Source organism: Cetorhinus maximus, chromosome 3 (assembly GCF_964194155.1).
Source record: "Cetorhinus maximus chromosome 3, sCetMax3.hap1.1, whole genome shotgun sequence".
Classification (NCBI taxonomy): Eukaryota; Metazoa; Chordata; class Chondrichthyes; order Lamniformes; family Cetorhinidae; genus Cetorhinus; species Cetorhinus maximus.
The window spans coordinates 169,546,517-169,559,756 of record NC_135881.1 but is presented as its reverse complement, the minus strand read 5'-3'; the positions used below and the strand labels follow the sequence as shown (position 1 = coordinate 169,559,756).

Below are 13,240 nucleotides of genomic sequence, written 5' to 3'. Positions count from 1 at the left end.
TGGTGATGTTATTGATGTTGCACCGCTTGTTAGTGACACTATTATGCTGTCTCACTGGTTAGTGATGTTGCCGGTGTTAATGATATTTTCTCCTTTTCCAGCTAAGATGTGGGACAAACATGGACTCTGTTCCTTCTCATTCGCTTTCCAGTTTCAGTGTCTATGACGTATGGCCTTGGAGTCTCAGATTCACCAACAACTTTTGCTGGGTTCCAGATTTTCATGATTGGATCCCGTACATGTACAGTTTATCCTTTCAACAGCTCAGGCAGGGATTTAGCATGCTTGTTGAAGTGTTCACCTCCTTCTACCTGCGCATCAGCGAGTTGTTGTCTTACTTCCACCTGGTCACTTCGAGGGGGTATCTTGCTTGGCAGAGTGGTCTTGTACTTTCTTCCATTCAACTGTTCTGCAGGTGATTTCATGTCAGCCTTGAGAAGTGTACATTGGAGACAAAGTTTGGGTCTTCCTTCATGTCATGAAGAGATATTGTGTATAATGTTATTGGAAATTATTTCTAAATTGGACTTGTAGTAGGGTCTGTGTCTGTGTGTGGCTTAATTGGGTTAAAGCCAGCTAGGCTGGGTGTTTTGATGTATAGTAGTTTGAGATGTTAATTAGATAAACGTAAGGATAGAAGGTAAAGGGTACGTTTGCATTTGCTGGATAAACCATTCAAAAGAAGGGAGTAAAATCTTGCACCTAGCTGGGAGACACCAAACAATGTGTTTATATTACTACTAAAATTGATGGAATGAAAGGATCAATGTTAGGAGAGATAAAATTTTTAAAAACCTAGTAATACAATGGAAAATTTACATTCAAAGGGAAAGCTAGGTATAAATCGAACCAAAAGGAGTTCATGTGTGTGAGTCAGAGGCATTTAACATCTAACCAGCCTGTAAGCTTAGGACTGTGTCTACAAAGGAAACAAATTGAAAGGAACCTTATTCTGAATTCGTAAGGTCAAATGTGCTTTCCCTGGTGTCTGTTTAAAGTCTATGGGTTATTGTTGCCTTGGTGAAGATTTACCTGGGAGTGATCAATTTGGGGATTTGTTTAAAAGTTATTTTGGTAGTAATTTGTAGATATGTGTATGTGTTTAATTTCTTGTTAAATTAATAAATGTTTAATTTAGTTTTATACAAAAAACCTTTTGCGGATTGGCGGTCTTATTACTGAATTCAGAGCTGCATCTCAAACATACCAACTGAAAATATTGGTTATGACAGTTGTCCAAGTTTCCTTCTGGGATTTAAACAATTCAGCTTTTACCAACTGCTGTGTCATAACACTTCATCTCTAGGCATTCCATGAGGGTTCACTTTCTATAAACCCATGTCTCCTGATGGTGAAGTGAAGACAGTGAGCCCATACTGTTAGCAAATTCCTTAAATTCTTTGGAGACAAACTGGGTTCCATTGTCCCATATTATTTTTTCAGGAATCCCTTGCTCAGCAAACAGAACTCGTCCTGCTGAGGTGATTGTTGTAGCTCTCAAATCTTTCACCTTTCAGGTTAAAGAGAACTTTTGAGTAGTAGTCTGCAACTATGAGACACCATTCCTGATTGTGAATAAATCGGCTCCCACAGTGTGCATGGTCAGAGTGGTACTTCAGTAGCTATCATCTCCTCTTTATGCTGTGTATTTCTGTAATTCTGGTAAACATTGCATGTAGACACCATTCTTTTGATGTCTTTGTAGATGCCTAACTAGTACACAGCTGACCTGGCTCTGAGTTTACACTTCTCCATTCCCATGTGGCCTTCGTAGATCTTCTGGAGACGTTCTTCCTGCATCATTTTGGGTATGATGCTTCTGGATCTGGCTAGCAGAGCACTACCTTCTAGTGACGTGTCATCTCTGATTGGCCAATACTGCTGCATTGCTGGCTGTGTTTGCTGTAACTTTTCAGGCCATCCCTGGATCACATTCTGAGAGAGCATCTGTAACTCTTCAGCTTTGCTGGTCCCAGTTCTAATTTGACTCAGTTTCAGTGATGGATCTTTACACCTAGATCTTTTATCACATGGTTTACTGAGATAAGCTGCAGCTCCTCTCAACTGCTCAACCCCAGAATAGTAGGACCAATTGTTTCAGTGACGTAGAGCATACAGTTAACATCTTTTCTTTTGCATGTCCCTCTGATTTGGTTGTTCCTAGCTGTTAAATCTCAGTTCCCTCATATGCCAATAGCATGATGTTCCTCAGTTTCAGAGTGCCTTTCCTTGGGTTCCCATTTTCTTTCAAATTTTCATGAAAACTCTTCTGGCATAGTATAAGTGGGGTGATGTTACTCTGTGCTCCGGTATCAAACTTCAGCTTCAGATTTACGGGTGTGGGCTTATTTCTCAGCCTCTTCTTGAACTGAATGATTGTGCGAATTTCTTTTCTCTGGAAACTGTTGCATCCAGCCATTTCATGCAGTTGTATGGTTCCTATATCTATTGTGTTCTCAAACTCATCGTCATCTTCCATGGCATGGATGTTTTGGTTTCTTTCCCTTCTCATTCACCATGTTGCACTGACCCTGGTAACTTATTTACCATCTTTGTTCTGAACATTTCTTCCCAGTGATTTGGCTTTCCTCAAGCTCTACAGTTTAATCCACATATGGGACATTTCTTTCCGTCTGTGAACTCATGTGGTTGTCCACAGCTTCTGCACATCTTTCTCTCTGTCTGGTGTGCATTCTTTTGTTGCTGTTTCACTGCATCAACCCTGCTGCCTTTCTCTTGCTCTAACTGAAGGGTAGCTGTTTGGGTAGCTACTATCTTCATCTGTCTACTTGTGGCTTTATGCACTTTAGCAGTATCTACAGTCTGTGGTGTTGTGAGATCTTCCTTTCCAATTAAATCTTTTTGTACTTCAGGGTGTGCAGAGCCCCAAATGACCAAACAAACCGATCTAGCAGACTTTCACCTGTGTCCTTAAATTTACATTTTCTGGCTACATTTTTCAATCTCATTGGGTAGTTGCCAACAGGCTCACCTGATTTCCGTTTCAGGCCTTGAAATTCACATCAGTAAATCCAATAATTTGACTCTAGCTGGAAATGTGATTTTTTTTGTCTGGATTTCTGCTGCTGTCTTCACTCAGCTCCCATTAAACCAATTTACTCCTTTTCTCTCCTGCCCACAAAAGGATACAGCTGACCCTTTCCTCTTTACTGGTGCCTTTTAGAAAGCTATTGAATATGTCTGCACTTTTGTTTGAACCTCTCAAATGCCCCTACATCATCAGCCTCCCAATTCATTATGGGCTGGAGCTATGTGTTTATTGCTGCAGCAGCCATTTCGTTTTCGCATGATTCACTCAGATTTTCCCTCCCTCTTTGGCATTAATTCTAGTTGATTTTTCAATCTAACTCAGCATTGAATTTATTTAAAAGGTTTGGGTTTTTACTCGCAGACAACTACTGTCACCATGTTATGTCTTCTGATTCCCATAAGCCAGAAATAATCACATTTTAGATTCAAATTGCTGGAGCTTCACCGAGTGTATTTCTTGCTGCCCTCCATGTGGCCGTTATAAAAATATAACAGGCGGGGTCCCAACCTTGTACCCTCTAACCCGATTAAATGTCCCCTCTGCCTCCAAACTCACCCTGGGAGAAGGCATTAAATTTGAGAATTGTCTCAGATCAGCAAATTCAGCTCTGATTAGAGATCAAGTCTGATCCCTTCCCCAACTGCATTGCTCAGTAGTGTGCTATCTGGTGTGCTTAATACACTGAATACTTAGGAGAGCCTTTGATCTGCACAGCCTGCTTGCCCACATGCACACACCCCAGAGTTAGCTGCAAATGAAGGAAGAGGATAAGAATAAAAAGTCAGCCTCAAATTACTGCAATTAGGAATCAAGACAGCTTCTGCTGGATGGATGTCCTGGTTAGCCAAATGCACCTGTTGTTCAGAATGTCTCGGGTTGGGTGGGTTGGGGGGGGCGATGGTGGATCATGATCTGAAGGGGCTTGTTCAGAATGGTTCAGCCAGCCGACTCCTTAAGTGCGTGTCATATGGCACACAGTGCAGCAGTATGTACAGCATTTTCTTTGTCAGAAGTACAAATGAAAACTGTAATCCACACCCGCGGCTGCATGCATAAAAAATTCAAATCAAAAGACCCCTTGTATCAAGAGCTTTGGTCCATAACATGTGAGATTTGGCTGTAAGCAGAATTATGATTCTATCGGACAATTTAACAGCTCATGGAATCTGATACTCATCAACAGTATAGTATCAAGGAATATTAAAAAGACTTCTTGCTTACAAAATGCTCTTTTGGTGCCAGGAAACCACTGATAATCTAACCTTTAATTAACCTATTCAGGAATAACATGACCAAAGGCATTATTTGTATTAAAAACAAAAAATCCTGGGAACAGTCCACTGGCTGGGCAGAATCCGTAAAGGGAAAATCATGTGGTTACATCTCAGGTTGATGACCATTTCTGATGAAAGGCTATCACATTGAGACATTAGTTCTGTTTCTTCTCACCACAGATGCTGCTTGACCCGCTTAGTGTTTCCACCATTTTCTGTATTTATTTCAAAATGGGCAACAACTGCAGTATTAAATTTTTGATTTATTTGTTATGTTGGCCTTCAACCTACTGCAGTGAAAAATAAGGTAAGGGGGAGGTGAGCACCATTTGATAAGAAACTTGTATCCTTGTAAAAGATCGAACTAGCAATGTACTGCCTCAATAATTCCCTTGCTCTTTGACCAGTGATTCTTGCCTACAGTGACAGTGAGGGGAAAATTGGTGGCCTCAGAAGAAAGTGGTGGTTAACCGCAGGCAGCCTTAGCCTTGCAGAAGCGTGTGTGGAAGGCTGAGAGGCAGGAAGCTGGAAAGGACAGCTATGATCTACAGGAGGCTGTGACTACCCAGTGTATTAATCTCTAAATAGGTATCACTATAGGTATACAGCTTCCCCACTGAATACAATTTTGCATAGATATAAAATTGAATGCTAAGTTATTACTAAAATCATTTAAATTTGTTTTCAAATCATTTTGTAGTGCTACTTTTTGGAATTTATTCCCAATTTTGTACTATATAGATATACAGGCAATAGATTTAAACAGAACGCACCATATGGCTTAGAGGGCAAGAATGGCAAACTTACATATCCTTGTACTCCTTTAACACCCTGTTAGTATAGAAGGTGGCTGCATCATTCATCTCCTTGACATAAGGACCTGGCTTAGGGGCCTAAGTTAACAACAAAACATCAGAACATCAGGAGAAGAATGTACAGACAAGAGAAATTTGGAGAGAAAAAGGACACATTAGATTCAACAGAAAGCTGTTTATGATACAGCACAGGAGAAGGCCATTTGGTCCATCTTGAGTACCCTGGCTCTTTGAATACGCTATCCAATTCGCTCCACTCTCTTGCTCTTTCCCCTTCACCCTTTCATCTGGTCATGTCTTGTTTAAAAACCAAAAGGAGTGAGCTACTTCAGTACCAACAAATAGATCAGATCAAATTTTTAAAAAAATCTTAATAGCCTATTTAATTAATAGCCGGTTAACAGCTTAATAGATAATTTAAAGACATTACCTTCACATGTTTAAAATATAATAACTGAACACCCTTGATAGCCACATTACAAATGGTAAGAGAGAGCCTTGAGTTGCAGCATACTGGGCCACAAGGCAACATGAACATTGTGGAAAACTGAAATGCCAGGGCTTGTAGATAAAGCTGGATAAATGCTTATCATATGCTAGCATCATCACAGAGTTTCTAAATTATTCCACTGAAGGTTTCTATTCTGATAAACAGGACACTAAATGTAGCTCCATCTTTTTAAACTTATATGCTATTATTTGGTTGTGATAATTGATTCCTCAATCTCTGATTATGAGATGGTATATTTTGTAAGACAGCATGGGTGTACCATTCTCGGAAAGTTGCTCACCCAGTCTCTCAAATTCCATGGCTGCCATTCACAATAGGCCGATATCATTGACAATTGTTTCCTTTGACAGCTGTCTCGTAATGCCACTCTCATCTACAAATGTCCACCCCAAATGGCCCCTCACACAATCCCAGAATAGGTTAGATCTATGTAGACTTTCTTCTGTTGCTGTATTAGAACCATAGAACACTACAGCACAGAAAACAGGCCATTCAGCCCTTGTAGTCTGTGCCGAAATATTATTCCGCTAGTCCCATTGACCTGCACCTAGTCCATAACCCTCCAGACCTCTCCCATCCATGTATCTATCCAATTTATTCTTAAAACTTAAAAAGTGAGCCCGCATTTACCACATCAGATGGCAGCTCGTTCCACACTCCCACCACTCTCTGAGTTAAGAAGTTCCCCCTAAACCTTTCCCCTTTCGCCCTAAAGCCATGTCCTCTCGTGTTTATTTCTCCTAATCTAAGTGGAAAGAGCCTACTCGCATTTACTCTGTCTATACCCCTCACAATTTTGTAAACTTTTATCAAATCTCCCCTCATTCTTCTACGCTCCAAGGAATAAAGTCCTAACCTGTTTGATCTTTCCCTGTAACTCAACTCCTTAAGACCCGGCAACATTATTATTATATATTATGTATATAATGCCATAAACATATATTTTCAGGGGACACGATGGTACAAAGAGGTTGACACTGGCCTTTCACCTCGAAAATATGGGTTCAATTTCAATCCAGAGTGATAGGATGATAATCTCCTCTGTCTGGTGGCTATAAGGATCCTACACAAAGTGTGTTTCAGAAATCTTGAGCAGAATTGTTTGGTGGCAAGGTTTCCTGCCCCGCTGAAAAGAAGGTTGGCAGGGAATGTGCCGCCACTCCTGACAGCTGCCCTGCAGCCATTAAACATTCAAGGGACATTAAGTGGCTCAGGGCGAGTCTTCCACCCGCTTCGAGGGAGGAAGTCCCACCTCAGAGAGCTGGGCCTCAATTTTTTACAATTTATATAAATGACTTGGATGAAGGGACCGAAGGAACGGTTGCTAAATTTGCTGATGACACAAAGATAGGTAGGAGAATAAGTTATGAAGAGGACATAAGGAGGCTAGAAAGTAGAGAGATAGGTTAAGTGAGTGGGCAAAACCTGGCAAATGGAGTATAATGTGGGCAAATGTGAAATTGCCAATTTTAGCAGGAAGAATAAAAAAGAAGCATAATATCTAAATAGTGAGAGGTTGCAGAGCTCCGAGGTTCAGAGGGACTGGGTGTCCTAGTGCATGAATCCCAAAGACTACTATGCAGGTACAGCAAGTAATTAGGACAGCTAATAGAATGTTATCATTTACTGTGAGTGGAATTGATTACAAAAGTAGGGAGGTTATGCTTCAGTTATACAGGGCACTGGTGAGACCACATCTGGAATACTGTGTACAGTACTGGTCTCCTTATTTAAGGAAAGATGTAAATGCATTAGAAGCAGTTCATAGAAGGTTTATTAGGCTAATACCAGGAATGGGCAGGTTGTCTTATGAGGAAAGGTTGGACAGGTTAGGCTTGTATCCACTGGAGTTTAGATGAGTAAGAGGTGACTTGACATAAACCTTTAAGATTCTAAGGGGTCTTGACAGATGTAGAGAGGATGTTTCCTTCTGTGGGAGAATCTTGAACGAGGGGTTACGGTTTAAAAATAAGGGGTTGTTCATTTAAGACAGAGATAAGGAGAAATTTTTTTCTGAGGATTGTGAGTCTTTGGAACTCTTGCTTCCACTGCCTTTTGAGGAAAAGAGTCTTTGAATATTTTGAAGGCAAAGCTCGATAGATTCTTGATTAACAAGGGGGTGAAAGGTTATTGGGAGTAGGCGTGAGGTTACAGTCAGATCAGCCATGGTCTTACTGAATGGCAGAGCAGACTTGAAGGGCCAAGTGGCCTACCCTTGCTCCCAGTTCGTATGTAGAGCTGACAGCCAATCTGATTGGGAGTGGTGGCCACTGCTGAGACTACACCAAGTCTCACAGAACAAAGTGACAGGAGCCCAGATTGCAAGTATATCTGGGGTTCTCTCCGCAGGGCCAGGGGAAGAGAGCCTGGGGGCATGGGGCTGTGCAAGGGTGGTGGGGGCTAGTCTTCAAGGGCCAGAGAGTGAGGGGACATCTGGGACAAGGGGGGTGGGCAGGGTAGAGCAGAACTTTGGGGGAGGTGGGGGGAGGCCTGGGAGGCCCCAATCAGGAAAAGGGGATGCAGCCCCCCTCCCTCCACTTCCTGCCTAAGGCCCAAGCAGGCTAACCTGCCAGGTTTTCCCCAGTCCACCTTCTGTCGGCCTCAATATTGCAGCCGGGCTGGTAGCTGCCCTTAAATGGCCACTTAAGGGCCGCAATAGGGTCCAGGACCGCCCTAGGCCTCTCTTCCCCCATAAAATCGCTGCCAGGTTGGGGGTAAGTAGCCAACAGGAAGGACACCCACAGAGTTTTACAGGCCCCCTCCCCGCAGCAAACCTGCCGGCCGGGGACCCTAAAACTTGGTGGGTGTCCTTCCCATTGCCTACTTGCTTCAGAGCAGTTCCCACAGCACAAACTGTCTTGAACTCTCCAATAGTGAGAATGCTGACCGATAAGCCACATGATGCCTGGTACAGGAAATGGAAAAAATTCACCTTGGTGCATTACAGTGGTGGCCATCTTCTGGTTGGGATAAGATTCATCCGAGGTTGTGGTTGAAGAGTAGGTTCAGTGTGGTTGCAGTGGAACCACTGATCTCCACACATTCTGGACTGACCCAAATATTCAAGCACTTAAAACCAACATTTGAGTGCCCTAAACACAGCTCTGCTCACTAGCACTCACACCCTTCAAGAATAAAAGCCAAAAAGAAATAGTTACAGGCAACATTGGTGAGCAAGTTTTTGTGTTTTCACAGGATAGGTGGGCATCATGGGAGCCTCAGTGACCCTTAATTCCCATTAATTTTCAAGTTCCTCATGCCAACAGATCTTGTTCTGATTTAGGATTGATCCACCAATGAGGCAATCATGGTTAAAAACAGCCCATTTCAAATATCCAGCCCCGCAATATTCAAACTGCTTGTAAGAATTTCGAGTGAAAATAAGGCCAGACTGACTGAGCCTGAGGGTCAGTTTGTGAAGCTGGAACATGTGGCTGCAGTAGTGGAAATCTGTGACTCTCTCCCCCAGAAGCTAGGCGAAATTTCAAAACTGAAATTGATCGATTTATGTTATGCAAGTTTATTAAGGGATATGGAAGCAAGTGGGAAAATGAAGTTGAAATATAGATTACCTGTGGGCTAAATGAATGGCGAAACAGGCTTGAGGAGCTGAATAGCCCACTCCTTTTCTTAGAATCCCAGGACACTGCAGTCTGGACAACTTTTGCAACATAAACAGACCCTGTACACTCGTTTTAAGTCTGCAATCTGATTTCGGGGTTGAGACAACTTGAATTTTGCTATTGTGGCATAAAAAGCTACTGAGATTTGGTTGTCTATTTTGAAGCACTCGTAGGGTTTCTTAAATTGACTGAAAACATTTCTTTTTTAAAAAAAAGCCATGCATAACTGAACAGAGGTCGATCATGCACAGACAAAGCACTAATGGACCAGAGAGGGAGGTAGCTACTATCTACCATGCTGGAATTCGGAGCCTCTGAACAGCACGCAATCATTCATTCAATAGTAAATCTTTTCACTTACCACTGCAACCCACCCCAGTGCTGTGATGCTCTCGCTAACAGCTGATAGGTGGTTGAACATCTTGCTGCCACGGTTCTTCTCCCGAAAGTTCTGGATCTCCTGAATTCTGTCAGATATGGGTTTGAGAAGTGCATTCATCTCATTCTGGTGAAGCAAGCAAGATAAAATATTAATAAATTGTAAGATACAATGGGGCTGATTTAACATCTGTCTGACCTGCAGTTTACAGTTACCTGTGTCTTACAAATCCTTGTGTGCACATATTTGGTGCAAGCTAACACAGAATTTCCTGTTAATATTTTGTCAGTTTAGATTTTGGCCATTTTGGAGAATGGAGCTTAAAAATACAACCCCCGGAGTGCTGGGTTGAGGCGGGGGGGGGAAGGCTCAGAAAATATTAGTCTACGCCTGTAAATTCCAAAGCTGTTTTTTTTTTGCACAGAAGTAATTAAAATTATTACCTAATTCAAATTTAAAAACATAATTTAAGAGCACGTACCTCCATTATGCGCAAATTAACAAGCAATTCAAATGAAGCAACTTTGAATTGAAAGGGAATGGATAGTAGGTTATAAAACAGTGCAGGGAAAGAAAAAGCTCTGAAAAAATCTGGGATTCTTAGATTTCACATTTTCACTTAAGACAAACTTCAACTGTTTACTGTTTGAGAATGTGCAAATCTAAGTGCTAGATGTATAAGCAGCAACCTACAGAAAAGCCAAGCAATTTCCTGTGAGAACTGTAACAAATCAATACTGAACATTTTTGCTAGTTCTAAACAGAGAGATGGGCATGTGTTTTAATCAGTTTAGTAACACCTTATTGATGGGCAAAAGCCCATCAAACATCTCAATTTAATGCCATATTTAACATTTCACCACCAGAAGGCAAAACATCACCATCAAAGTAAAGTGCTTTGCTTTTATCAAAGTAAAGAGCCTGTTGGCTCTAAAACCTGAAACTTTAGCTCTTTGTATAAAAGTGTAAGGTTGGACAGGCAACCCTTGGCATAGCCTGACATACAAGATAGGGTGACAAATACCTAATATCTTTTGTAAAATGTTGATGATTATTACACTTTGAAGTTTTTGCACAGCAAATGAATACAGCCATCAGACTTGTACTATTTTTTCAGGTTGTTAAGTTCTGTATAATTGTTTCTACTGATACTTACAAGATGGGCGCAGTGAATAATGGAGTGCAAGAGATAAATTGCAGGCATGCATGCAAACTGAATACTCGTGCCTGCAACCTCATACAATTATAGAAGTGAGCCCTTAACTGAGGCCCCTCATATAACTAATGATAATAAAAATAAAAACAGAATTACCTGGAAAAACTCAGCAGGTCTGGCAGCATCGTCGGAGAAGAAATCAGTTAACGTTTCGAGCCTTCATGGCCCTTCGGCAGAACGGCCATGAAGGCTCGAAACGTTAACTGATTTCTTCTCCGACGATGCTGCCAGACCTGCTGAGTTTTTCCAGGTAATTCTGTTTTTGTTTTGGATTTCCAGCATCCGCAGTAGCTTTTAGCTTTTTGTTTTTAACTAATGATAATGTCTACCTGTTTTGGAGACCTGTAGTACTTTTTCTAAAGAGGAGCAGCAATTTTCACTGGGTCTTAGTTGATGTTCATTAATCAATACCACCAAGACAGATTAAATGGTAATTTTTTCCACTGCACTTTGTGGGATCTTGCCATACACAAACTGGCCACTACTTTTTCCTACAGTATAGTAATGGCACTGTAAAAGCAGCTCCTTGTGCTGTGAAGTATTTAAGATGATCCGAGGAAATGAAAGGGACCCTTTACAAGTGCAAGATCTTTTTTATATGCAATCTTTCAATTAGTATTGTGTGTTCATGATGCATCTGGACAATGGTGGCAGTGCACCCTCAGGCTTTATCATTTTTGGGAAGAGCTCTTGATGCAAAGTACAGTAGTATCAGGTCAATTAATATGGTATCTAAGGCAGTGCAGAAGATGGTGTTGGGGATGGGATACTGGAGTGTTTTCCATGATGGGCATGGACAGAACTGTTACTGTATTGGGCAGCTCAAACACTTGGGGGACAGTCTCATGTATAAAACCCAAGCTTACTACTATTTCCAGCTAGAAAGATGTTTCAGCAGCAATATTTCTACACTCATTGTTGGTACTTGCACTGACACTGACTGTCTCTACTTGATCCACGGTCAGACCTCTGTAAATGTCAAAGTTGTGCAACATGCTGCAGACAATCATAATATTGGAGACCAAGTATAGGTACTGTGTTATAGTATGTCACATGTTCTATCCAATGATCTGAAATGCTGTGACAAGGTGCCTGAAGTTAATTCAATAATTATCTTGGTGGCTGTGTGGACCTCAATGTACCAATATTCACTGGTGTTTACAGTTGTTTCACGAGTCTCAAGATATCCAGTACAGTTACAACACTGTGGAAAATTGCCCAAATATGTCCTGTCCAGAAAGAACAGGACAATTCTAATCCAGCCAAGCACTTGTCATCAGCAAAATGATGGAAATACTCAGTAACAACCTGCTGATCGATGTTCAGTTTGGGTTCAGCCAGGGCCACTCAGCTCCAGACCTCATTACAGCCTTGGTCCAAACATGTACAAAACAGCTGAGTTCAAGAAGTGAGGTGAGAGTGACATCAAGGCAGCATTTGACTGAGTGTGACACCAAGGAGCCCTAGCAAAACTGAAGTCAATGGGAATCAGGGGGAAAACTCTCCACTGGTTGGAGTCATGCCTGACACAAAGGAGGATGGCTGTGATTGTTGGAGGCCAATCAACTCAGTTCCAGGACATCACTTCAGGAGTTCCTCAGGGTAGTGTCCCCTGCCCAACCATCTTCAGCGACTTCATCAATGACATTCTCTCCATCATTAGATCAGAAATGGGTATGCACACTGATGATTGCACAAAGCTCAGCATCATTCACAACTCCTCAGATAATGAAGCAGTCCTTACCTTCCCCTGCTGGCGGGGAGGCGGTGGCGTAGTGGTATTGTCACTGGATTAGTATTCCAGAGATTGAGGAAGTGCTCTGGGGACCCGGGTTCAAATTCCACCACGGCAGATGGTGAAATTTGAATCAATAAAAATCTGGAATTAAAAGTCTGATGATGACCACAAAACCATTGCTGATTGTCATAATGAAAAAAAAACCCATCTGGATTACTAATGCCCTTTAGGGAAGGAAATCTGCTGTCCTTACCTGGCCTACATGCCACTCCAGAGCCACAACAATGTGGTTGACTCTTAAATGCCCTCTAAACAAATGGTGGGAAATAAATGCCACTAGCCAGTGACATCCACAACCCAGGAACGAATACAAAAAGAAAGAAAGACCTGGGCAATATTTAAGCTGGGCTGATATGTGGCAACTAACATTCATGCCACACAAGTATCAATCAAGCAATGACCATCTTCAACAAGAGGGAATCAAACCATGACATTCAATTTCTATTACCATCACTGAATTCCCTCACCTTCAACATCTTGGGGGTTACCGTTGACTGGAATGGGATAATGGGACCAACCATATAAATACAGTGGTTACCAAAGCAGGTCAGAGGCTGGGAATTCTGCAGCAA

General features: G+C 41.8%; 1 protein-coding gene across 2 annotated transcripts in view; it reads right to left on the bottom strand.

Annotated features, from left to right (window-relative positions):
- The window catches only part of cap2 (cyclase associated actin cytoskeleton regulatory protein 2), a 245,818-nt gene that overhangs the window by 76,908 nt on the left and 155,670 nt on the right, over positions 1-13,240 (bottom strand). For both annotated transcript variants that reach the window (XM_078539281.1, XM_078539280.1), the window contains exons 5-6: positions 9,637-9,780; positions 5,134-5,219 (exon numbers count right to left, since the gene is read on the bottom strand). In XM_078539281.1, the coding sequence (XP_078395407.1) occupies positions 5,134-5,219; positions 9,637-9,780 (230 nt within the window). The remainder of the gene's footprint in view (positions 1-5,133; positions 5,220-9,636; positions 9,781-13,240) is intronic.